The sequence below is a fragment of the Erythrolamprus reginae genome, chromosome 8, assembly GCF_031021105.1.
Source record: "Erythrolamprus reginae isolate rEryReg1 chromosome 8, rEryReg1.hap1, whole genome shotgun sequence".
Classification (NCBI taxonomy): domain Eukaryota; kingdom Metazoa; phylum Chordata; class Lepidosauria; order Squamata; family Dipsadidae; genus Erythrolamprus; species Erythrolamprus reginae.
Genome location: NC_091957.1, coordinates 36,932,922 through 36,958,708, shown reverse-complemented (window position 1 = coordinate 36,958,708; position 25,787 = coordinate 36,932,922). Strand labels below are relative to the sequence as shown.

Here is a 25,787-nt window from a genome sequence, read left to right as displayed (position 1 = left end):
AAGGGACAGGAACAGAGGAAGGAAGCAAGGAAACTTATGAAAGGGGAGAGTAAGAGAGGAATGAGTGAAGGGAGGGAGGGAGGGAAGAAGGTGGGAAAGAGAAAGAAAAGAAGAAATAGAGGAAGGGAAGGTAAAAGAGAGAAAGAAAAAGAGCAAGAAAGAAAGAAAGAAAGAAAGAAAGAAAGAAAGAAAGAAAGAAAGAAAGAAAGAAAGAAAGGGGGAAGGGACAGGAACAGAGGAAGGAAGGAAGCAAGGAAACTTATGAAAGGGGAGAGTAAGAGAGGAATGAGTGAAGGGAGGGAGGGAGGGAAGAAGGTGGGAAGGAGAAAGAAAAGAAGAAATAGAGGAAGGGAAGGTAAAAGAGAGAAAGAAAAAGAGCAAGAAAGAAAGCTGCAAGCACCCCCCCGAACCCCCCAGGCCGGCTGCAACCTTTTAAAACACGCGCGCCGCTTCGCAGCTGTCTCCTGAAGCCGAACGCGGAAGTTAGCGTTTGGCTTCAGGAGACAGCTCCTTGGCGCTTGTATCTCGAATTTGGGCTTGTAAGTAGAACAAAAATATCTCTCCCCTCCCAGCTCTTATCTCGAGTTGCTCTTAAGTAGAGCAGCTCTTATGTCGGGGTTCCACTGTATATAAAATGCTATCGCTATTGCTGTCTGGAGGCAAGCTGTTCCACTGCTTTATTGTTCTCACTGTTAGGAAGTTTCTCCTTTAATTCTAGGTTGCTTCTCTCCTTGATTATTTTCCATCCATTGTTTCTTGTCTTGCCTTCAGGCACTTTGGAAAATAAGTTGACCCACTCTTTTTATGGCAGCTCCTCAAATATTGGAAGACTGCTATCCTGCCCCCCCCCCAGTCCTTCTTTTCTCTACACTAGCCAAACCCAAATCCTGCAACCATTCTTCATCACCCAACCAGTTTCAGTGACTAAGGCAGGACTTAGAAATCAGTCCACAAACCTTAACTGAAAGGAGGATTCTCCCTATAGTGATGAATGAAACCACATTAAGGTGGGCTGTGGCCACCTCCAGCTACACCAGAAAGGTTATTGCATATAATACAAGGCAGGGGGAGCAATTTGCTGCCATCCAGTTGTTCTGCACTAGACTCCTACAGCAAATTAAAATTCCCTAAGATATAGAAAGTAGAAACTAACCTATCTATGCAAAAGTCAGAAGCCTGAATATTTTTTTCTCATAGGTCTTTCTTACAGCAATAGCACTTAGACTTATATACCATTCCATAGTGCTTTACAGCACTCTGTGAGTTGTTTATAAATGTCAGCCTCTTGCCCCCAACAATCTGGGTCCATATTTTACCAACCTCGGAAGGATGGAAGGCTAAGTCAACATGGAGCCTATCAGGATTGAACTCCTGGCAGTGGGCAGAGTTTACCTGAAATAGTGCATTCTGATGTATATAATGATATAATTATATATATATAATGAGCCGGGGTGGCGCAGCAGGTAGAGTGCTGTACTGCAGGCCACTGAAGCTGACTTGTAGATCTGAAGGTCAGCGGTTCAAATCTCATCACCGGCTCAAGGTTGACTCAGCCTTCCATCCTTCCGAGGTGGGTAAAATGAGGACCCGGATTGTGGGGGCAATAACCGAGCTCTGTTAAAAAAGTGCTATTGCTAACATGTTGTAAGCCGCCCTGAGTCTAAGGAGAAGGGCGGCATAAAAATTGAATGAATGAATGAATGAATGAATGAATGAATGAATGAATGAATGAATGAATGAATCTGGATTCACGTAGGATTTTGCCCAGTTCCTACAGATTGGCTTCTGCATTTTCTGTATTGGAAAGCAAAACTGTATCTAGGATTAAATTAATTCCATCAGGATGCCCTCAAAGAAGCTGAAGTTGAGAGATTTAGTAGAACTGCACAGATTTTGAGGCAAGACTATTTTCCCTGCTGCGCACATATAAACACACTGTCAGAGAAGTTCAAGCAGAACACAACACCATAAAAATGCAGCCCCTTCTGTTTATAACACATTGATAAAGCATATATGAGACCCATTGTTCCTGATTGAATATATCTCACAATGCAGCCAAGACCCAGCTGAATAAGTACTGCTGCAGAGAAAGAGGGCCAGGACAATTGCATTCTATACCACAGATTATTTTAATCTCAATTTCTTTAAATACATAGAAACTTTCACACAGTTAGATTAGAACGGAGATATATAATAATAATATTTCTTTTTCTTCCCGGTATGATTTTCCTGCTGAAAATAAGACAACTGTGGCAGAAAGTGGCATTCTTGAAGTCCTTCAGTGTCAACCTCTGGTGGCAGACTGTTCCACTGAATAATTGTTCTCACTTACAGAAAATTTCTCCTTAGTTCTAGATTGGATCTCTCTTTAATGATCTTCTACCCATTGCTTCTTGTCCTGACCTCAGGTATTTTGGAGAATAAGTCAATCCCCTCTTCTCTGTGACAGTACTGGAAAATATCATGTCAGCCCTAATCCTTCTTTTTCACCATATGGTTTAGCCTCCAGACCCCTGATCATCTTTGTTGCTCTTCTCTGCATGCCAAGATATGAGTCTTGGTGGACAATCAACTAAACATGAGCCAACAATGTGCAGCAGCAGCTAAAAAAGCCAACACAATCCTAAGCTGCATCAACAGGGAAATACACTCCAAGACCAGGGAAGTCTTAATACTACTCTACTACGCCCTGGTCCGACCACACCTGGAGTACTGTGTTCAGTTCTGGTCACCACCCTTCAAAAGAGACACTGAAACTCTGGAGAAGGTGCAAAAAAGAGCAACCAAGATGATTAAGGGACTGGAAACCAAGACTTACGAAGAGAGACTGAGGGAACTGGGCATGGATAGCCTAGAGAAAAGGAGGGCCAGAGTGGACATGATAGCAGTCTACAAGTATACGAGGGGATGTCACAGAGAGGAGGGGATCACTTTATTCTCCAAGGCACCAGAGGGCCGGACAAGGAACAACGGCTGGAAGCTGACCAAGGAGAGATTCAACACGGAGATAAGGAGGAACTTCCTGACGGTCAGAGCGATCAACCAATGGAACAACCTACCAGCGGACGTTGTGAACTCCAACACTCTGGACATTTTTAAGAGAAGATTGAACTGCCACTTGACTGGTGTGCTATAGGGTTCCTGCTTGGGCAGGGGGTTGAACTTGATGGCCTTCATGGTCCCTTTCAACTCTAACAATAGATAGATAGATAGATAGATAGATAGATAGATAGATAGATAGATAGATAGATAGATAGATAGATAGATGATAGATAGATAGGAAGGAAGGAAGGAAGGAAGGAAGGAAAGAAAGAAAGAAAGAAAGAAAGAAAGAAAGAAAGAAAGAAAGAAAGAAAGAAAGAAAGATATGGAACCAAGAGTCTTTATTTTGAGAAACCATGGCTAAAACACACTTGGGGGGGGTGTTTTCCAAAATCTTATTTTCTCCTTCTTCTTGCCATCACAAACAAGAATCCTTGGGGCATTCCCAAAATCTCTTCAGGATATGTTTCATTAAAGCCATGCTGTTGGACTCACTGGTGAGTTTCCCGTAGAAGATTTAAAATGGAAGAAAATTACTTTAATGCCCATGCAAAACAATTAGAAAAACAGGGAAAGAAAGAAAGCAGTAGCTTTCATGGATTTTGATTGGCCAAAATAGGAGAAAGCAAGCACTGAAGATTAGTATTAAATGCAGCTCTACTAAAATCACTACATTAGGAAACAATTGGCACTGAGTGTTATATAAGTTCCATTCAAAAACCAAAATAGGATAACTGCAAAGGAGGAAATAGAGCAAACCAAAGAAATAAGAATAAAAATGTGTGCTAGTTAAGGTAAGCAGAGTTTTTTTCCATGCCTTGGGCTGCACTTGGCTTATGCAATGCAAGATGCATTCTGCAATAGTCAATGAAAGGAACATAAACTAGATTTGATGGTTATGTGGAAATGATTCTCTGGCCATGCATTGAATCATTTTCCTTTCTATCACATTTTTAAATTCTAATTTGGCCACAAGCTTTGCAGGTTCAGGGCTCATGTTCAGCCTTAGGGCTTAGGCTGGTACCTTGGATGGCCATAATAATGGACAACTTGCTAATGGCCAAAAAAAAAATCACATGAAGTTGGCTTTTTTTCTCCTATAAAAAGAAAACCGAGAAGAAAACTTGAGGAGTAAATGTGAGTTGTTAGTAGTATTCCAATATTTGAGGGGCTGCCACAAAGAAGAGGGGGTTGAATTATTCTCCAAAACACCTGAAGGCAAGACAAGGAACAACATATGGAAACTAATCAAGGAGAGAAGCAACCTGGAATTGAAGAGCAACTTCCTAACGGTGAGGATGATTAACCGGGGGAACAGAAGTTGCCTTCAGAAGTTGTGGGTGTACCATCACTGGAGGCTTTTAAGAAGAGACTGGACAGTCCCTTGTCTCAAATTGTATCGGGTCTTCTGATTGAGCAGGGGATTGGATTACAAAACCTCCAAAGTCTCTTCCAGCTCTATTATTTATTTATTTATTTTATTTATTTATTAGATTTGTATGCCGCCCCTTTCCAGAGACTCGGGGCGGCTAACAGCGACAATAAAACAGTGTACAATAGTAATTTGGTATTGATGATTAAAAATCAATTAATATAAAAACCAAACATACATACATACATACCATGCATAGAATTGTAAAGGCCTAGGGGGAAAGAGGATCTCAATTCCCCCATGCCTGGCGGCAGAGGTGGGTTTTAAGTTGTTTACGAAAGGCAAGGAGGGTGGGGGCAGTTCTAATCTCTGGGGGGAGTTGGTTCCATTCCCATACAACTACAGCATGATTCCAGATCCCCCTTTAAAATATTGATTGGATATGAAAATAAATAGGATGGGGCGGGGGAAGCAATTTGCTGGATTTGGACATTGCACGAATTTAGTAAATAAACAGTTAACACTGCAGCATAGTTCCCTCTAAGCTAAGCAGTGAGCAATTGCTCACTTCAAAATCATCATCAACTCAGAGTTTTCCAAACCTGCCCAGAAGCCGAGAGGGAAAGAGTGAGAGGGAAGGAGAGAGAGAGGAAGAGAGGAAGAGAGAGAAACAGATAGAAAAAAGAGAGGAAGGAAAAGAGAAAGAAAAAGAATGGGAGTAAGGAAGAGAGAAAGAAAATCAAAATCTAGTTTGAAATTAGCTCAACTATTTAAGTGGCATTTTGATATTGATAGAGTTGCCCTATTATGAGCTCACTGTTATAGACACACAGTACAGTATTTTATTTTGAAATTCTCTGAGGCAAAACAGGGTGGGTTTTTTATTTATTTATTTGTTTGTTTGTTTATTTATTTATTTATTATTTTTGTGCCGCCCAGTCCCGAAGGGACTGCCGCTCAGACACTATACTTTTCCGCCCACCCCACCCCAAAAATTAGAGGGAACACTGCACTGCAGTTGACCTTGGTCACTTTGAAGAGATGGACCTCCACCCTGTTGCTTTGCTGGCAACCATATGGATCGGGTTTGCCATCAAGATCACTTGGACCTCCTAATCTAAGCTACATAGGAGGATTTCCTGGCTGCTACCTGCTGTCATTTCTGTCACTTTCATATAGTTAATGACAGCTATAATTTGAGGACTGAATTTGGTATAGAGCTTAAGGCATTGGTCTAGAAACCAGGGGACTATGTGTTCTTTCCTGTCTTGGATGCAAAGCCAGTTGGGTGACATTGCTCCAGTTCCTTTCTCTTAACCCTAAGAAGGAGACAGTAGCAAGAAAACTTCAGGGTCTTGTCCAAGCAGTCACTAGGAATCAAGACTGGCTTGAAAACACCCAAAAAGGACATTTAAGTCTTGGTTGATAGCACAGGGATGGGAAGATCCTCTGCTCTGATGACCCCATTCGAGAGGGTCCTTTTACCGTTAGAATAGAGGTGACCCACCACTTTGCTTGCTTTCTGTAAAGAGAGAAGAAAAATCTTCCTCAAAAAGGGTTTGTAACTCTAGTTGCATTTTATTTGCTTTGATTTATTATGTAAACCACCCTGAGTCATGATGTTCCAAAGCAGTGCAGAAATAAATGGGGAAGAATGAATACACATTAACTTTGATCTTGGCATCACCCAGGGGGTTACTGGATCTCTGCTGACCACTGTTGAAGAAGCAAGTTCTTGTCAATATGAGAGAGGAAGAGAGAGCAGGAGAATTTATATTTATATCACAGTTGCTTCCCAAGAGCTCAGCAGGCTCCTTTGCCACCTCCATCCATTTTACCTTCACCGTGTTCTTACATAATGTGAGAAGTGACTAGCCCAAACTCAGATTGAGTTTTAACTAAGTTGCCCAAGTCCAACATTCAGAGCTAGGATGAACAACAGTTTAATACTGTGACAAGAACAATTAAAAAGGGAGCTAAAATGAAAACAAAAATGGATTATATTCATTTGATATCATTCTGTATATATTTAATGAATTGCTCCTTCCATCACAAATAAAAAAAATTGACAACAACTGAAGGCTAGTGCTGGATTCAAGGTGTTTGGGAGCAGATTTCATCTTCGTCAATGGCCTCTTTGGGAGGAGGGTCAACATCATCAAACCTTCATCCCTGGAGCTTTGCTGCACCAAAGATCTCACAAATCTTCTCTTTCAGCTTTTCTTTCTCCTCCTCCTCCATTTTGCAAACTCCACTCCCTTCTAGCACTGATGACGCTACCTAGCCTGGGTAATGAAAGCCCTGCAAGGAACAGTCAAGCTCAGAAAGCACCAAGAACCCCCCAAGAACCCCCCATTTCACCGCTGTGCCATTGCAATGCAAGGATCAGTCCTTCTGAATGTGTGTTGTGATGTTGCAGGTGTGCCCCAAAGAGGCAGAGCTTGTTATTTTTGACCATTCCACTGACCACCTCATTTCAAGAACCCATGATCCTTAACCTGTGCATCTTTCTACATAACATTCCATTGTGTTGGTTCTTCATATTTACTTCTCCACGGTTTGATGTGGGAAAGTCAGCCGCCAAGTTCGTAATGGCTGAAGCTAAATAGCTCTCACATCTGGGCCGAGCTCTGACGTTAGTCTCTTGATTAATGGAAATGGTGATGTCTTTGATGGCAACTAATGGTGCTAATTAATCAGAGAACTGCTGTTTGTGGGGCAAGGGGGCATGTTCAGAAGGATGGAGAGACAAACTGCAAGACCTTTGATCGCTAACAGGGATAGCAGGGAGGGGTGTAACATCTGCACAAACATCCATCAGCAAGGAAAAGCTGGTGTCTGCCCCATTAAACAGAAAACAGGGCCAGTAGCCAGTGTTCGCTTCTTACTTCCTGGCCCCTGTTTTCTGACCCTGGATTCATTCTTCTTTTATCCATTGCCCATTTTCTTCTGTGTTTGCAAGAGAGATGTTTACTTGCTTTTGCTTATTCCTACAGTGTCCCCATGTGTTATTATTTCATAAAGTTTGTTTTGATCCTGTCTGCAGGTCCTCTGATGGTCATTGTAGAATATTGCAAGTATGGAAATCTCTCTAATTACCTGCGAGGAAAACGAGGTGATTTCATTGTATGCAAGGTAAGATATGTGCCCCAGTTTGTTCATCCTTTAAAAACTTCAGATGGAAAGAGGTTTCATTTCTGGTCCAAGTGAGGATTGGGTTCAAGTAAATGTATTTATTTGTAAAAGCTATTGGCCGCCCATCTTCTCTCAAGGTAACTCTGGTCGAATTACAATCGTAAAAGATAAAAATGGACTTACAACAGTTCATTTAGTTACCATTCAAAGTTACAAGTTGTAGCTAACAAACAAAAACATTCCTATCAACTAAAATGGATAGTGTAGTTTGAAGACAGGGTAGTGTGGTGCTAGCTTAATTTATGAGCAATAAGCAAACCATGATTCACTTAAATCTCCAAACTTGACAACTTAAATACGTGTGGTCTTAAGAACCTAAGAACCTAAGAAGAGCCATGCTTAATCAGGCCAAAGCCCATCGAGTCCAACATTCTGTGTCACACAGGGGATCTTGAGCAGAAAGAGAAGGCAAAACCCTCTCTTTCAACTCCCAGAATTCCCCATCCAGTTTTGTTTAAAATTCTGGGAGTTGAAGTCCACAAGTTGCCAAGGTTGGAGAGCCTTGATTTAAATGGAGGTAGCATGTTACGCAGAAACAGCCACTATCTTTTGTAAACCCAAGTCTCCTGTTTAGCATGTTGTTTGAACCTGGCCAAAGAATAACAATGGGCTCCTTTAAGAGGTCTTTTTCTTCCCTAGCCACCAGAAATTTCAGATGGCTCAGAGAAAGGATTGAAAGACTCCATCAGTGACTTAACAGAGCTAATTAAGAGGCGTCTTGAAAGTGTGGCAAGCACGGGGAGCTCCGCTAGCTCTGGATTCATTGAAGACAAGAGTTACACAGATTCTGATTCAGAAGAAGAAGGTCAGTGAACACCTACCAGTTCATCGAACGGGAGGGATCTTGGAGGTCCAACCCGCTGCTGGAGGAGGAGACCCTATACAATTTCAGACAAATGGCTGTGAAGTCTCTTCTTAAAAGCTCCAGCGATGGGGCACCCACAACTTCTAGATGCAAACTGTTCCGCAGATTAATTTTTCTCACTATTAGGAAGCTTCTCCTTAGTTCTAGATTGGTTCTCTCCTTAATTAGTTTCCATCCATTGTTCCTTGTCTTGTCTTCTGGTGCTTTGAAAAATAGTTTGACCCCCCTCCTCTATCTGGCAGCCTTCAAATATTGAAAGGTTGCTATTATGTCACTCCCAATCCTTCTTTTCATGAGATTAGCCATATACAATTCTTGTAACTGCTGTCCATGTGTTTTAACTTCACAGCCCCCTAATCATCTTTGTTGCTCTTCTCTGCACCTTCTCACATTCCCAGAAAGTTTGCCCACCTTTTTGGATTTCCAGTTTTGGAGATCTGTTCTCTTCTGGTCTACACCCGGATTACTCCATCTGCAAATGTGTGAGGAGTTTGGGGGAAATTAAAAACCTCCACTACCTCTTAGCAATGTTCTTAGCACTTTGTATCTGATTTTTGTAGCTTTCGGTCTTGCTATTATTAGCCTGTTTGTGGATACATGCAGTCATAGGGCTGGAAGCAACCTCAGCACAGGACTCTGTCCATCTTCTGTAGGTGAGTCTTCACTGCAAAAATATCCCTTTGCACCTCTGGCTCAGATCATCCCTTGATTTTTTTCTAGATGCTGAAGATCTTTATAAGCGACCTCTGACTTTGGAGGACCTGATTTGCTACAGCTTCCAGGTAGCTAAAGGAATGGAGTTCCTGGCCTCAAGAAAAGTAAGTCTCGTTGCAAGATGTATCAAAAACAATGGCTGGGTTCGGTGTATTTATTATTAATTTATTAATTAGATTTCTGTGCAGCTCTTCTCAATCAACTCAGGTTAAATTAGTTAAATTAGTGTTTCCTGAATATCACAAAATTCCAGATGCATGGATCTTAATTCTCAGAATTCCAAGTAACATATCCATCCTAAGATAAAATACAGAAAATAGTATAAGGGCAGACTAGATGGACCATGAGGTCTTTTTCTGCCGTCAGACTTCTATGTTTCTATGTTTCTAACAGGAATGCTGACTAGGAAATCCGGTACATTGAAGTCTATACATTCTAAAAGATGTCAGGTTGACAACATTACCAGCCTAAACTAAAATGGGTTGGAGCCTCATCTCAGTCATTACCTATTCATTTATTGGGATACTGTATTGCATATCAATCCAGCCTATCAGCATCCAGAATAATTTTGGCCATGATCTTGATTTTCCTCTTGTTATTTCTAGTGCTTTGTCATCCTGAGTAATCTTTTTTTTAATGCCATCCAACATTTCAACAAAGCAGCCATAGAACTGATGGAGTTCTACTCTTTAGATTCAGTAAAGAACTAATAAGTATTGAGAAAATGTATTTGCATAACCATCAGCTGGATGTAATGGAATGAGATTCAGAAGTTGTATTAACAATCTAATTAGCAAAATGCAATCCCATTTTATATGGAGGTAGCAAAAAAGCCCTTTTAAAAGTATTGGTTGCTTGGAAAGGTTTTAGTGCTTCATAGGGGTTCAGAAATCAAGCAAGTGCTTAAAATTACACAAAAAGTAACACCCAAATATAGGTAGGCCTGATCCTAACCAACATGTTCCACAGTTTGCAGCCAACCCATTAAGAATCAAGATGTGCCACAACAATTAAACTGGAATGTTTCATACACACAACACATTATGTTCCACAAATCCATAGTCAACGTTTTCCTGTTGGTTCCTCTTAAGTTCTCTAAAAGAATTCTGGGAGTTGAAGTTCACAAGTCTTAAAGCTGCCACGTTTGGGGACCTCTGCTCTTAGATGTCATAAGACACTGGTGAACTTTAAACTGCAGAAACAACCCAGCACATCCAGGGAGGTGGAGGTTAAAAGGTCAAGATGATGTCCACAAGTGTGGGATCCCAGCCGCCCCGAGTCTACGGAGAGGGACGGCATACAAATTAAATAAATAAATATGTTGTTTTATCTGTGGCACCCATGAAAAATGACTGGGGCTCCCATTAAACAGTCAGAGACTTCCTCTTCAGGTATTTTAGACCACAATCCCACAAGGAAAATCTCAGTAATAGATGTCAGTCATTTTTGCCCTGATTTCCTTGTGTTTCTTTATTTCATTCCAGTGCATTCACAGAGATTTGGCAGCCAGGAACATTCTTCTTTCTCAGAACAACGTGGTGAAGATTTGTGATTTTGGATTGGCCAGAGATATATACAAAGATCCTGATTATGTGCGGAAAGGAGATGTAAGTATGGGGCTGGGTGCCATAGGTTGCTTTTCCCAGTTGTGCCCTTTATGTAGTGGAATGCGGTCTGGGTTCCCGGGAGGGAGGGGCTGATTTCCATGGAGCAAAGAGGCAGAGGAGCTTGGAAAGTTTGATCAGCAGGCCGAGGGTCGAAGTGGTTCCTCTCTAGCAGTTCCTGTAATTATGTAGATAGTTGCCTTAGTCTGGCAAGATTCTGTCTGTAGGTGGAGGACAATAAGGGAAACTACTCAGAAATCACTCTCATCTGTCGTTTGTGATTCTTAGACCTTGATATCTGACCTCCCTTGACAGAATTACTCACAAATGTTATTCATCCCGGTTCCCCATCTCCCCCACCCACAGATGAAATTGGATAGTATTCACATGCTTTGATCAGAGGTGGGTTTCAGCAGGTTCTGACCAGTTCTGGAGTTCTGGTAGCAGAAAATTTGAGTACTTCAGAGAACCGATAAATACCACCTCTGACTGGTCCCTCCTCCATATATTCTCTGCCTTCCAAATCCCAAATGGGAAGAAATGGAGATTTGGCAGTATGCTTCTCCTGGAGTGGGGTGGGAATAGAGATTTTAAATATCCTTCCCCTGCTACATCCACCAAGCCACACCCACAGAGCCAGTAGTAAAAAAAATTGAAACTCACCACTGGCTTTGATCAATGTATTTAATATTCGATTGAAATTGGTAACACAACTAGGTCTTCTTTCCTATCCATGAGGATGCCATCTAAAATGGCACAATGTGCATCCCAGCATTGCAACACAGGCTCCATCTTGCATCACAATGTCACAAGCAAGTACAGAAGGGGTTGAGTTTTCCCTGTAACCCACCACAATGGACACTGGTCCAACCACCCATCTTAGATGCACATAGAACAACTTTGTGCTTCTTTCCTTTTCCAGGCCAGGCTGCCCCTGAAATGGATGGCTCCAGAAGCCATTTTTGACAAGATCTACACAACTCAGAGTGACGTCTGGTCCTTCGGTGTGCTGCTTTGGGAAATATTTTCCCTAGGTAAGATTGTACTTAATGTCATAATGTTTCTATTAAATAAGGTCCAGGAGGGAAGTGTTTTTAATAGGAAAGTGAACACAAGAACAATGGGACACAATCTGAGGTTAGTTGGGGTAAAGATCAAAAGCAACATAAGAAAATATTATTTTACTGAAAGAGTAGTAGATCCTTGGAACAAACTTCTAGCAATGTGGTTGGTAAATCCACAGTAACCGAATTTAAACATGCCTGGGATAAACATATATCCATCCTAAGATAAAATACAGGAAATAGTATAAGGGCAGACTAGATGGACCATGAGGTCTTTTTCTGCCGTCAGTCTTCTATGTTTCTATGCTTCTATAAAAGGTCATAAAAGAGTGGGACATCTGCTACTGGAAATTACACCACGAATGAAGGCGAATATGCATGTCCCAGGATAATGTTGCAGGATCCACTCTGGGTCCGTTACAGGCTTAGACTTCAGAGCTCTCAGACTGTAAAAGCTGAAGCCCATCCTCAGGAAACACTTCCCTCTTGCAGAGTACATGCGCTCTGGGCTATTCTAGGCACAGTATTTATGTGGTGCCTGGTTATGTCTGGCTTTTTGCTTGTTGATGGCTGATAATTAAGTCATTGGCTCTTGTTTCCTTGCGCTGTCAAATCCTTGGCTCATAGAATAGCCCAAGGCAGACATGCTGGTGAGAGAAGGGGGGGGGGAGTTCCCTGAGGATGGGCTTCAGGAAGAGTCTGAAAGCTCCGAAGGCTAAACCTCGGGTCCCAGCGACCAACCCAAATTGGATCCTAAGCCACATTTATTTGAGGGGGTCCATTTCTAGAGGAAAAACCTCTTTCCCTTAGCAGAGCAACGAAATCTGTGTGGCAGCCAATCTGCTGTCAACAGCCTGTTTCATTCATTGCTGGTGAGTGTGAACTGCTGTGGACATCCTACCCATTACACTTCCAAAGGGGGAGGCTGCTGGAGGTAATGACTAACAGCAGAGAAACATAAGTTGAGCCCAGCCTCACCTATGGAGCTGACGGGTCAGGAGTAATTTTTAACCAAACAATTGTCGTTTATTTGTGAAATGTATAAACCACTTCAGGCAAAGGGCTCTGATTACTGTCCAGGGAACCATAGCAGTACAACCGATGCAAAACAGTGCAATCAAAGACAATGAAACTAAGGCACAACCTTGCAATAACGATTACTTCTGGCACCAAGAAGTTTGCAGCTATCACATTTTCAGACTGTCTGGAACCGGATGGTAAAAACGCCAAAGGCTACAAGGGTGGGAATGGCTATGGAAGTAAATGGTGGATGCATTCCTGGAAAAGGGACAGGTCTAATACAGGGAGCCCCCAAGGTGCTTTCTCAAATTCTGTTATTCTGTTAAAATGACAGCAAAAAGGTTGAGGCAACTGGACTTCCTTTGTTGTTGCTTGAAAACATTTAGCTTCTCATCCATGGAAACCCTTCTATTTTCCATCATTCAGTCAGAACTCAAGAAACCTCTTGAATGAGAAGTGAAACATTTTCAAAGAAAAAAGCTAAGGAAGTCCAGTAAGAGTTTCCCTTTCAAAAAGCACCTTTGGGACAACCATGACCTGGATGACTGAGAAGCTTCATAAATATCTAACACAGGTGGTCCTTGATTTATGACTGTTTGCTTAACAATTCTTCAATGTTACTTACAACCAATCTCCCTGGGAATACATACTATCCCATCCCAAAGTTCTGAGGGCCGCCCCTCCTCCCCACAATTATGACCCTATTTTGGGTGCCTAACAACATGCTCGCATTTGGCAATAGCAATAGTAATAGCATTTGGACTTATATACTGCTTCATAGAGTTTAGAGCCCTCTCTAAACAGTTTACAGAGTCGGCACGTTGCCCCCAACAATCTGACTCCTCGTTTTATTGACTTCAGAAGGATGGAAGGCTGAGTCAACCTGGAGCCTGCCAGGATCGAACTCTTGGCAGTGTAAGATAGAGTTAGCCTTCAATACTACATTCTAACCATTGCACCACCACAGCTCATTTATGGTCATTTGCTGTGTCCTATTGTCACATGATGGCATTTTATAATTTTTTTTTTGCCAGAAACTAGCATTTAGTTCTAATTTCCAGTAAAATCAACCCATAGAGAACAATTGGTCCACTTAATGACCGTTACAATAAATGTGATAAATCCAGATCGGTCATTTGGTTGACCTACTTGACAGCTGTCACTACGACCATAATGGGCAGTCTCCATTACAGTCATAACTTGAGGGTTTCCTACAAATAAATGAAGATTAGAACAGCAATTGTAGAGCATTCCGCTGCCCTAGGAGTAAACCCAGCATGGACATTTTCATCAACGTCTCCAAGAGACACATTTCCTGTCAGCACCACACATAGGTTAGAAGTACACGATGTGAGAAAATGCAGCAGCCGCCCATCCTGTTGGCTGCACACTTTAGAAGAAGGTTCCCAATCTACTTTTTAGTTTGAGATGGAAAGTCTAGTGACATCCTGAACGCCTACCCCGAGTCTTATGACCCAGCATTCAGGTCAAGGTCAGGAGTTGGCTGGCTGGGCTCTCAACTGTTCACTCGTGATTCTTGGCTCAGGAGTTCTGGGATTTGAAGTCCACAGGTTGTAAAGGGGGCATAGTTGTCCACTGTCTCCTAGTTCATGGCTTGCCATGGATCTCAGCCCCAAAGATTTTTTTCCTATAGAGAGAAGCAGGAGGGAGAATTCTGCATTATTCTGAATTATGCTAATTTTTCTGGCGTCATTTCTCCGCCAACAATTCTACCCAAAATGCTGACCCTCTGAAAAATGAAACCACATACTAGCTGATGCTCTCATTAAGGAAATATGGGAATCCAGGCCAACCTCTGCATATTCTTTTGGAAGAATAGAGATCAAAGAAAGGGAGGGAGAAAACGTGCAAGCCATAGAATACTTGAAATGGAGTTTTTTGTCACATTGGTGGGCAGTTCTAAGCAGCCAGACCCTTATGAAAGGAGAAAATTTTCAGGATGATTTTTTTTTTTTTTAAACCCATAACTGGTCACTTCTTGGTCATATTAGTCCCTGGAGGTTTTCTTAAATCAGTCTTTATAATTGTGAATGTGAGACTATCTGTTCTGAGCTGCAAGACTCCGGTGCTGACATGATATTAGAATATTTGAGATGCCGCCTCAAAGAAGAGGGGATCCTCCTATTCTCCAAAGCATCAAAAGGCAAGACAAGAAAATGATGGTTGAACCCTAACCAAGGAGAGAAGCAACTAGAGCTAAGGAGAAATTTCCAAACGGTGAGAACAATTTACTGGTGGAACAGCTTGCCTTCAGAAGTTGTGGGTGCTCTCTCCTCATTGGGGCTTTTAAGAAGAGATTGGACAGCCACTTCTCTGGAATGGTATAGGGTGTTCTGCTTTAGCAGAGGGTTGGACTAGAAGACCTCTAGGGCCCCTTCCAATTCTGTTATTCTGTTAAGACAGCAAAAAGATTGAGTTTCCTGCATCCAGAATTTTGAATCCCATCAATTTCAATGCACTTTTGTGGTTAAGGCATTGATGTTGACCAGAGGTCACCAGTTGGTTGGGGTCAAAGATGATTCTCAAACTGATCATCAAAAATGGTAACCAACCAGTAACCATCAACCAATGAAACTCAAGTGCAGACTGATCCGCCTTCCCAGAACATTGGAAGTCTACCTTGTATTATAGATGTGCAGGAGAGGGAACTGCAGAATCTAATGGCTTGGAGTTATTTCTATATAAGTTCACTTTTCAAAGCAGTTATTTGCCAGAATTCTTGTATTTTCCTTTCAACCCTTTCCTCCCGCTGAGTTCCAAAAGAATTCATCTTTGGCTGTTCTTCTCACTTTTTAATATTTTTTATTAAACCTTTTGACATAATAATAATAATAATTAAAACTAAAATAGAATAGAGAAAACAAAAGGAAAGAAAAAGCTACTACAATAAGGAAAAAAATAGAAAGATATAGGAAAAAGATATATAAAGTTATAAAGAAGTAGCTTCTGATATTCTTCACAGGAGTTAAAAGCAGTTATATTTTAACCTCTGACTCTTTTTTTTTCCGGGTATAAATTTTTATTGTTTTCCCACACCTTATAGTGATTCAAATTCACATACCTCAAATTAAAATACAATGCAATATAAAACCAAATCTCAAATTCTTAATCCAAATTTCCTAATTATTTATCCAATTTATCCAATTTATTCTGGTACATATCATCCATCCTGTGCTACCTCCTTTTCAATCAAGTTCTGTCTCTGATGTTTCATCCTGACTCTCTTCTTTTTATAATGCATCCTGTCTAATCATCGAAATCATAAATTGCAAGTTAATTTTATTTTTATTTTTTACTCAAAAAATCCCTAAGAGGTTTTGAATCAGCAATAAAAGTAGATATTGCTTTTGACAATCCTTCTCTAGACTGATTATTGGTAAAGTGATCTGGCTCTTCTCTCCTTAGCCCAGCAGGGCATCAGAAAAATCTCCACCAATCCCTGAAAAGGTAAAGCTGGCAGGTGTGATTGTGCAATTGAAGTCCTGCCTCTTTTTTCAAGTTTGGTCCCAATAGAAAAGGGGCAATGCTTCAATCACAGAATAACAGTGGGGAAAGGAAGGGACATTGGAGGTCTTCTAGTCCAGCCCCTGCTTGGGCAGGAGACCCTGTGCCAGTCAGGACAAATGGTTTTCTAATCTCTTCCTCAAAACCTCCAGTGATGGAGCCCCCACAACTTCTAGGGGGAAGTCCTTCCACCGGTTAATTACATAGAAACATAGAAGTCTGACGGCAGAAAAAGACCTCATGATCCATCTAGTCTGCCCTTATACTATTTTCTGCATTTTATCTTAGGATGGATATATGTTTATCCCAGGCATGTTTAAATTCAGTTACTGTGGATTTATCTACCACGTCTGCTGGAAGTTTGTTCCAAGGATCTACTACTCTTTCAGTAAAATAATATTTTCTCATGTTGCTTTTGATCTTTCCCCCAACTAACTTCAGATTGTGTCCCCTTGTTCTTGTGTTCACTTTCCTATTAAAAACACTTCCCTCCTGGACCTTATTTAACCCTTTAACATATTTAAATGTTTCGATCAATTGATCTCACTGTCAGGATGTTTCTCCTTGGTTGGTTCTCTCCGTGAATACTCTCCATCCATTGCTCCTTGTCCTTCAGGTGGTCCCAGGCACCATCTTTTCCTCCCGGCAGACCACCCTCCTTTAGCATCTCCCAGAAGCCAGGTTGGATTATTCAGTGGAAGAGTAATTCTATCTGAGTCCTGTTCACAAACATTTGCAAATATCAAGCAAGTCAGAGCTATGGATTTAACCTCCAACAGACTGGAAGTAACGAAGGCAGTCTATTCCAGTACCACCACCCCCCAAATGTATTCACAGACTGGACTGGAGGTGATAATCATCTGGAAGGGATTTTGATACACAAGTTTGAGCAGTTCGGGGAAGGAAAGTAATAAATAAATATGAAGCTATGTTTCCTGCCTCCCTGTGGGTCACAGTCTAAAAATAGGGAAAAAACACAGGAAGGAAGGAGAAGGCAACAGGACAAACAACAGGAAAAGGATATGTGACGATGGTGGTAACCCAAGTTTCAGCTTTGTCGGTGACTTCGAATGGCCACTTAATGAATGTGCAGGTAGTCCTCATCTTACAACTGCAGCTGAGCCCAAAATTCCCATTACTGAGGAAGACAGTGGTTAAGGGACGTTTGCCCCATTGCTCAATCTATCTTGCCAGAGTTCTTAAGAGAATCAATGCAGTTTTTAAGTTAGTAACATGGTTGTTAAGTGAATCTGGCTTCCCCATTGGTTTTCCCTGTGAGAAGGTCACAGAAGGGGATCGCATGACCCCAGGACACTGCAATTGTTATCAATACATGCTAGTTGCCAAGTGTCTGGATTTTGATCATGTGACCATGGGGATGCGGCAATGGCCATAAGTCTGAAAAATGGTAATAAGTTACATTAGTCATTGCCATTGTAACTTTGAATAGGCATTAAATAAATTGCCATAAGACGAGGACTACCTGTAAAGCCTCATGCTCTTTCATTGGCCTACCTCAACCCTGTTGGATGGATGGATGGAAGGATGGATGGGTTCATTCATTCATTCATTCATTGATCCATTCATTCATTCATTCATTTGACTCCCAATCCCAATGGGACTCAGGGCGACTTACAATAATATAAAAATACAAATTACAATAATAAAAGAAGTCAAATATAAATATTAAAACAATAAAACCCCAATTATAATCCAATCTTTCCGCCTTCCTTGTTTGCATATTGTGTCTCTACAACCCACTTGCTCACTTTATATACTGTATTACATAATGTGAATATGGTTTGTATGGCTTGGGTTTCACCTGTCAACTGTGGATTTTTGAAGAAACCAGGATTAAACAAAGCATAGCTTACTGTGGATCCGCTCACTGTTTTTTCAAAGTTGAATTGATTGATGAACTACATTTAAAATTCAATTTGGGTATTCCTCGGTATGGGCACCTCATTCTTTCACCAACAAGATTTGAAGGTGGGAAGCCATGTTAACCTCTACCGGACAGGAAATTAGGAATGTGGTCCCTCCTTCTCTCACTAGCAAATTGTATTAAGAGGAAGAAGCATTCCTGATCTGCAGCAATGAATAACATGTGTGAACCAGAAAGGTGCAACTATACTCTTCCCCCTTTTGTAGATCAATGTTCCTCAACCTTGGCAACTTGAAGATGTGTGGACTTTAACTCCCAGAATTCCCCAGCCAGTATGGGAGCTGAAGTCCACACATCTTCAAGTTGTCAAGATTGTCAAGATGGAGAAACTCTTTTCTGGGTTTCAGCCAGTGTTCCCTCTAATTTTTTTTTTGGGGTGGGCGGAAAAGTATAGTGTCTGAGCGGCAGTCCCTTTGGGACTGGGCGGCACAGAAATATTAAATGAATGAATGAACGAACAAACAAACAAACAAACAAACAAACAAATTAAAAACCCACCCTGTTTTGCCTCAGAGAATTTCAAAATAAAATACTGTACTGTGTCTCTATAACAGTGAGCTCATAATAGGGCAACTCTATCAATATCAAAATGCCACTTAAATAGTTGAGCTAGTTTCAAACTAGATTTTGATTTTCTTTCTCTCTTCCTTACTCCCATTCTTTTTCTTTCTCTTTTCCTTCCTCTCTTTTTTCTATCTGTTTCTCTCTCTTCCTCTCTTCCTCTCTCTCTCCTTCCCTCTCACTCTTTCCCTCTCGGCTTCTGGACAGGTTTGGAAAACTCTGAGTTGATGATGATTTTTAAGTGAGCGATTGCTCACTGCTCAGCTTAGAGGGAACTATGGTTTCAGCTTCAGTTTCAAAAAATGATGAGGCAGCGACTGTGTACTAATCTGAGCAGAAAATGGAAATGGAATGGAAGAGAAAAGAATAGCAGTTGGAAGGGACCTTGGACATCTTGTGATCCAACCCCTTGCTCTTGCAGGAGACCCTCTACTATTTCAGACAAATATCTGTCAGGTCTCTTTTTAAAAACCTCCAGTGATGGAGCACCCACAACTTCTGAAGGCAAGCTGTTCCACTGGTTAATCGTTCTGATTGTCAGGAAATTTGTCCTTAATTCTAGGTTGGATCTCTCCTTGATGAATTTCCATCCATTGCTTCTTGTGTTGCCTTCTGGTGCTTTGGAAAATAAAGTGTGAGCATTTAGCTTTTTGCAGGAGAGAAAAATGGACCCAGAAAGGCTCAAAGTCAAGTGATGGAAAGCAATGGATGTCTATCTATTTTCTTCAAACAAGCACCTCTTCTGCCTGTAAGGTGGTCAAAACAGCAGCACATTTTCCAAGCCCAGCTTCAGCTCTTTCCTTCCTGCCTGCCTCTCGCTGTTAATTTTGCATTCAACTTGCGTAAAGAGCCCTGGGGTGAATTTGATGATTTGCCCTAATTAGAGTGATTGGTTGCCTTCCCTTGATCCTAAGCAATGCCTTGCAAGTAGGGATGAGGAAGTGCAGGGGGGAGGAATGGCAGAGACTCCCTCCAGGGGAAGCATCTCATGAAACAGCCCAGCTTCCTCTGCTTGATGGAAGAAAAGCATGGAGGGAACATCAGCAAATATTAGCTGGAGAAATGTTGCTTTTGCAAAGCAATTGTAGGAGACAACCGGGGTAGGATCAAATGGTCAACCAATGGGATTAGAAGGTCAACCAATGGGATCAGATGGCCAAATAATCAACCAGTGGAAGACTTTGCCTTCAGAGGTTGTTGGTGTCCCGTCACTGTAGGCTTTCAAGAAGAGATTGGACAGCCACTTGTCTGAAATAGTATAGACTATCCTGCTCAAGCGGATGATTGGACTCTTCCCTTTCCTTCCATTCCCATAATCAATCTCAACACCGCTGTAAGATCTAAGACCAGCACCCCCCATCCCTGCTGACGTCCGTTGACTCTTATCTACTATCTTTCACCAGTTCAGGTTCTTTTTGAGAGTGTTAGCATGCAATAAACCTCCATGGCTCCTAATTTCTTGCACCTGATATTAAGTTTCCATGTATCAGTCTGGAGTTTTGCCATTGCCTCCTCCTGCAGGGTTTTTTTTAAATTTGCAATCTATTATTATTATTATTATTATTATTATTATTATTATTATTATTTATTAGATTTGTATGCCGCCCCTCTCCGTAGACTCAGGGCGGCTCACAACAGTGATAAAAACAATACATGGTAACAAATCTAATAATTAAAATCTAAAATACAGTTTTACATTTAAAAGTCTAAAAAGAAAAAAAAAACCAATAGATAAAATGCATACACACAGTCATATCATGCATAAAATTACATAGGCATGGGGGGGGGGATATCTCAGTTCCCCCAAGCCTGATGACAGAGGTGGGTTTTAAGGAGTTTATGAAAGGCAAGGAGGGTGGGGGCAGTCCTAATCTCTGGGGGGAGTTGATTCCAGAGGGTCGGAGCCACCACAGAGAAGGCTCTTCCCCTGGGTCCCGCCAGACGACATTGTTTAGACAGGACCCGGAGAAGACCAACTCTGTGGGACCTGGGATTCATGCGGCAGAAGGCGGTCTCACAGATATCCTGGTCTGGTGCCATGAAGGGCTTTATAGGTCATAACCAATGCAGACTGCGGAGTGTTGGTGTAACATGGGCATACTTAGGGAAGCCCATGATTGCTCTCGCAGCTGCATTCTGCATGATCTGAAGTTTCCAAACACTTTTCAAAGGTAGCCCCATGTAGAGAGTGTTACAATATTCGAACCTCGAGGTGATGAGGGCATGAGTGACTGTGAGCAGTGACTCCCGGTCCAAATAGGGCCACAACTGGTGCACCAGGCGAAAATGGACAAAGCCCCCCCCCCCTCACCACAGCTGAAAGATGCTTCTCTAATGTGAGCTGTGTATCGTGGAGGATGCCCAAGTTGCGGACCGTCTCTGAGGGGGTCAATAATTCCCCCCCCCCAGGGTAATGGACGGACAGATGGAATTGTCCTTGGGAGACAAAACCCACAGCCTGCATGCCTCAGATTTAATGGTTGTTTTCCATAAATCCTAACTTCCCTTCCAAAAATGGATACTGCTTATATGTCAAGATCAGATTAAACTAACCATACAAACTTTCCTCAATTGAGATTCCATTTGCATTAAAATCAGATTAAATCTAATTTCTTCCTTAGCGTCGGGGAGCCCAGATTATGAAAGAATGGCATTCCGCAGCACCTTAGGGGGGCATGTAGGAATTGAGACAATTACAGAGCTTGAGCTTAATCAGCTAGTTATGAACTTTTGATGGGGAAGCCAGCTATCAGGAGACAGATTTCCGACTGTGAAATAGAAAAGCGAAGTACACAACAGTAGCTTCTGCTCCCTTAAATTGACTGTTATTTTATCATTATTTTGCTATCCCACAAAGCATTTGGGATTGAGGTTTTTTTTCCTAATATTGGCTGCATGGATGCAGTTAAGCAATTAAACAGGCCATGGCTGCCTGCTTAAGGTATTATAATCAGCTTTTCTGTGAATCCAAAAGGCAACTGGGGTGGCCAACATTTAGAGCCAAGTCTGGCTGATGGAAAATTCACCAGGGAGAAAGCCAGATTTAACATAGACTTTAAATTAACAGGGCCCTTTTCAAAAAATCTTAAATACCAGGCACAGCAATTACTGATGTCAGACAGAATGGTTACAATCCAAAGCCAGATTTTTCTTTCTTTCTTTCTTTCTTTCTTTCTTTCTTTCTTTCTTTCTTTTTTTCTTTCTTTCTTTCTTTCTTTCTTTCCCTCCTTCCTTCTTTCTTTCTTTCTTTCCCTCCTTCCTTCCTTCTTTCTTTCTTTCTTTCCTTTCTTTTCTTTTCTTTTTTTGGTGTGCTGCATAATCTTCACTCTAAATAGTAGCTAAATTCTCAAACTGTCAAAGTAAATAATGCCAAAGTATCACAGTGGCAAAAACTTACACACACACAAATAAGCAGTATGTCACAGAAGTGAACACACCCTCACATTTTGTAAAAAATTAAGTATATATTTTCATGTGACAACACTGATGAAATGACGCTTGGCTACAATGTAAAGTAGTGAGCATACAGCTTGTATAACAGTGTAAATGTGCTGTCCCCTCAAAATAACACAACATTAATGTCTAAACTGCTGCTGACAACAAAAGTGAGTACACCCCTAAGACATTTCAAGCAGGTTTCAAATAAGACAAATATAACACCATCTGGGAGCAAATTGGAAAAGTATCCAAGATTAAGGATGCCAACTTGAGTTGGATGCAGAGAGAAGTGAAAGAGTGAAGATTATGCAGCACACCAAAAAAGAGAAAGAAAAGAAAAAAAAGATAAAGAAAGAAGAAAAAAAAGAAACCAGTCAATCAATCAATCAATCATTTCCCCATCTGCCTCCCTATAGAGGATTATATTATCTATAGGGCAAATAGTCAAGGTATATGGATGTGGTAGTAGAAAACATCCAGAGTCCCTGTTGTAGCCCAACAATGGATTGGCACTGAGGACAGCTGGGTGAACTCTCTCTCTCTCTCTCTCTCTCTCTCTCTCTCTCTCTCTCTCTCTCTCTCTCTCTCTCTCTCTCTCTCTCTCTCTACTTATCTATCACACTACTTACCAGAGCTTACAAAACTTTTGCCAGACCCATCCTCGAATACAGCTCATCTGTTTGGAACCCATATCGCATCTCAGACATTAACACCCTTGAAAATGTCCAAAGATACTTCACAAGAAGAGCCCTTCACTCCTCCACTCGAAATAGAATACCCTATGAGACTAGACTTTCAATCCTGGGCCTAGAAAGTTTAGAACTAAGATGCCTTAAACAAGATCTAAGTATTGCCCAGAAGATCATATGCTGCAATGTCCTGCCTGTCGGCGACTACTTCAGCTTCAACCACAACAACACAAGAGCACACAACAGATTTAAACTTAATATTAACCACTGCAAACTTGACTGTAAAAAATATGACTTCAGTAACCGAGTTGTCGAAGCGTGGAACTCATTACCGGACTCCATAGTGTCATCCCCAAACCCCCAACACTTTACCCTTAGATTATCTACGGTTGACCTACCCAGATTCCTAAGAGGTCAGTAAGGGGCGAGTACAAGTGCACTAAAGTGCCTTTCGTCCCCTGTCCTATTGCTCTTCTATATCTCCTATTCCTTTCTTCTATTCCTATATCTCTTCTTCTATTCTTTCATTGATATGTTCTATTACTTTATCTTCTTTTCTGTTATTTCTTAGATATATTTTACTATGAGTATCTCCTCTATAACCTTCATTATGTATTTTACTACGTGTATATAGATATATACCCACTAAAACCCTCATTGTGTATTGGACAAAATAAATAAATAAATAATAATATCTATCTACGATAGTCATGACTTACAACCATAATGGGCAGCCTCTATTAAAGTTATAGGTCAAGCCCTACTGGTACTAAAATGTACAAGTTATTATCAAATGCCAAAAATATGCCAAGGGGCACAGAAACATCTGGTGAAAATTGAGCAAAAGCCGGGCAGCACCATCAATTTATAAATGGTAGAAATTCTGGCCAATGACACTCCCCATGGGATTCCTATGGAAAATTTTCCATCTATGACACCAGCACTCAAACTGAGATCTGGATTAATATTCTTTGCTTTTTCTTTCTTCCTTCTACTTTTCAAGGAAGTCAAGCTGAATTAAAATTTGCCCAGCTCCTTCAAAGTGAGTGGTTTTTTCTCCTTGACATTTGTATTAGGCTAATATATCAATATGCTTTCCGGTTTCCTTGTCATCTTTGTTCAGCATCATAACAGCAGGAATCCCTCTTCTTCTGCAAGACTTCAAATAACAAGGTGTCGACAGCCGACACAGAGTTTATCTTGCTACGGCTTTTCTGTCTGGGCCATTTTTCAGAACTTCTTATTGATTCAGAGCTATTGATTTGGCATTTCACATGCTGCCTTGGACAATCCATGCTGGAGTTTTGCTCCCGAGCATGTCCTCTCAAAGGCCAGGGAAGAAGATCGCCATTTTGCTTTTGTGTTGCAAACAAATAGCCGCACTGGCTTCTTCTGAATGCATCATCAGCTTGTATTTGCTTGTTTATTTATTGTATTTATGAGGACCTGGATTGTGGGGGCAATATGATGGCTCTGTTAAAGAGTGCTATTGCTAACATGTTGTAAGCCGCCCTGAATCTAAGAAGAAGAGCGGCATAAAAATTGAATAAATAAATGAATGAATAAATTTATATGCCGCTCACTCCAAACGGACTCTGAGCAGCTGTAGGTATGAGCGTCCATGGCAACTCCCCAAAATCCTGGGGTTAAATTCAGAAAGTCCTCAAGGTTAACAAGTAGTCGATTTAATGGGACCAAAGAGGATCATGGTGCCCCTTGTGGCTAGGATCCCACCTTAGAGGTCAGCAAGCCCATGTTCGACACCCGAGCACTGTCATTGTCCTTTGCTCTTTTCCCTCCTTTCCCCACCCCAGGGAACAGTCATATCACCAGCTGATCCTTTCAACCAGTGCAAAAATATGAGACCAAAAGAAATATTACCCATACTCCAGAGTAACCTTAGTAACTATATTTAGATATAAATGAAATTTAGTTTTCTAAAACCATCCAATTTTTGAGTGTACAGCCCCTGTCTTCTCACCCCAGTGTTAAATTATCTCCCACCACTTGCAAAAGCAACACATGCTTCTGATCTGTGGGGGAATCAATCTCTCCCTCCGTCTGGGGCATTTACAATGGGGCCACCTTGACTTTTCCAGTGGCTCCTTCTGCCCGGACTTCATAGCAGAAGGCTTTCAGGAAAGACCTTAATCTTCTCCAGAGCAAACATTTCATTTTGTCTGATAGAAATGTAGCTCAAGAAGGCCTATTCTGAGATTATCTTTTTTCTACAACTAATGAAAGCCAAAATAGGGTGTGCAATAAGTTGTTCCAGCCAAATTCTAAGCGTTAGCATTTTAATTCTTACTTAACATCATCACACCATGCCACTGACGAGGAGAGGGATCTCAGACTTCTAGCAGGAATCAATGCATGATCAAGGAAGCAAAATTTACTCCCTGGATTGCATTGTATACACAAATACACTTGGTGCACACACGCCATTCCCTTAGGGTTATAGAACCTCTGGAAGAGACACAATAAAACTATATTTTTGAATGGACCTCATTGCTGCATATTTATCCATACAGTTCTGGAGACCTCACCTACAAAGAGATATTGACAAAATTGAGCGGGTCCAAAGATGGGCTACAGGAATGGTGGAAGGTCTTAAGCATAAAACGTATCAGGAAAGACTTCATGAACTCAATCTGTATAGTCTGGAGGACAGAAGGAAAAGGGGGGACATGATCGAAACATTTAAATATGTCAAAGGGTTAAATAAGGTTCAGGAGGGAAGTGTTTTTAATAGG

General features: G+C 41.3%; 1 protein-coding gene across 3 annotated transcripts in view; it reads left to right on the top strand.

The window, feature by feature from the left end:
- The window catches only part of LOC139171439 (vascular endothelial growth factor receptor kdr-like), a 211,897-nt gene that overhangs the window by 169,498 nt on the left and 16,612 nt on the right, over positions 1–25,787 (top strand). For all 3 annotated transcript variants that reach the window (XM_070759672.1, XM_070759673.1, XM_070759674.1), the window contains 5 exons: positions 7,461–7,549; positions 8,249–8,414; positions 9,195–9,292; positions 10,673–10,795; positions 11,715–11,826. In XM_070759672.1, coding sequence (XP_070615773.1) covers positions 7,461–7,549; positions 8,249–8,414; positions 9,195–9,292; positions 10,673–10,795; positions 11,715–11,826 — 588 coding nt within the window. The remainder of the gene's footprint in view (positions 1–7,460; positions 7,550–8,248; positions 8,415–9,194; positions 9,293–10,672; positions 10,796–11,714; positions 11,827–25,787) is intronic.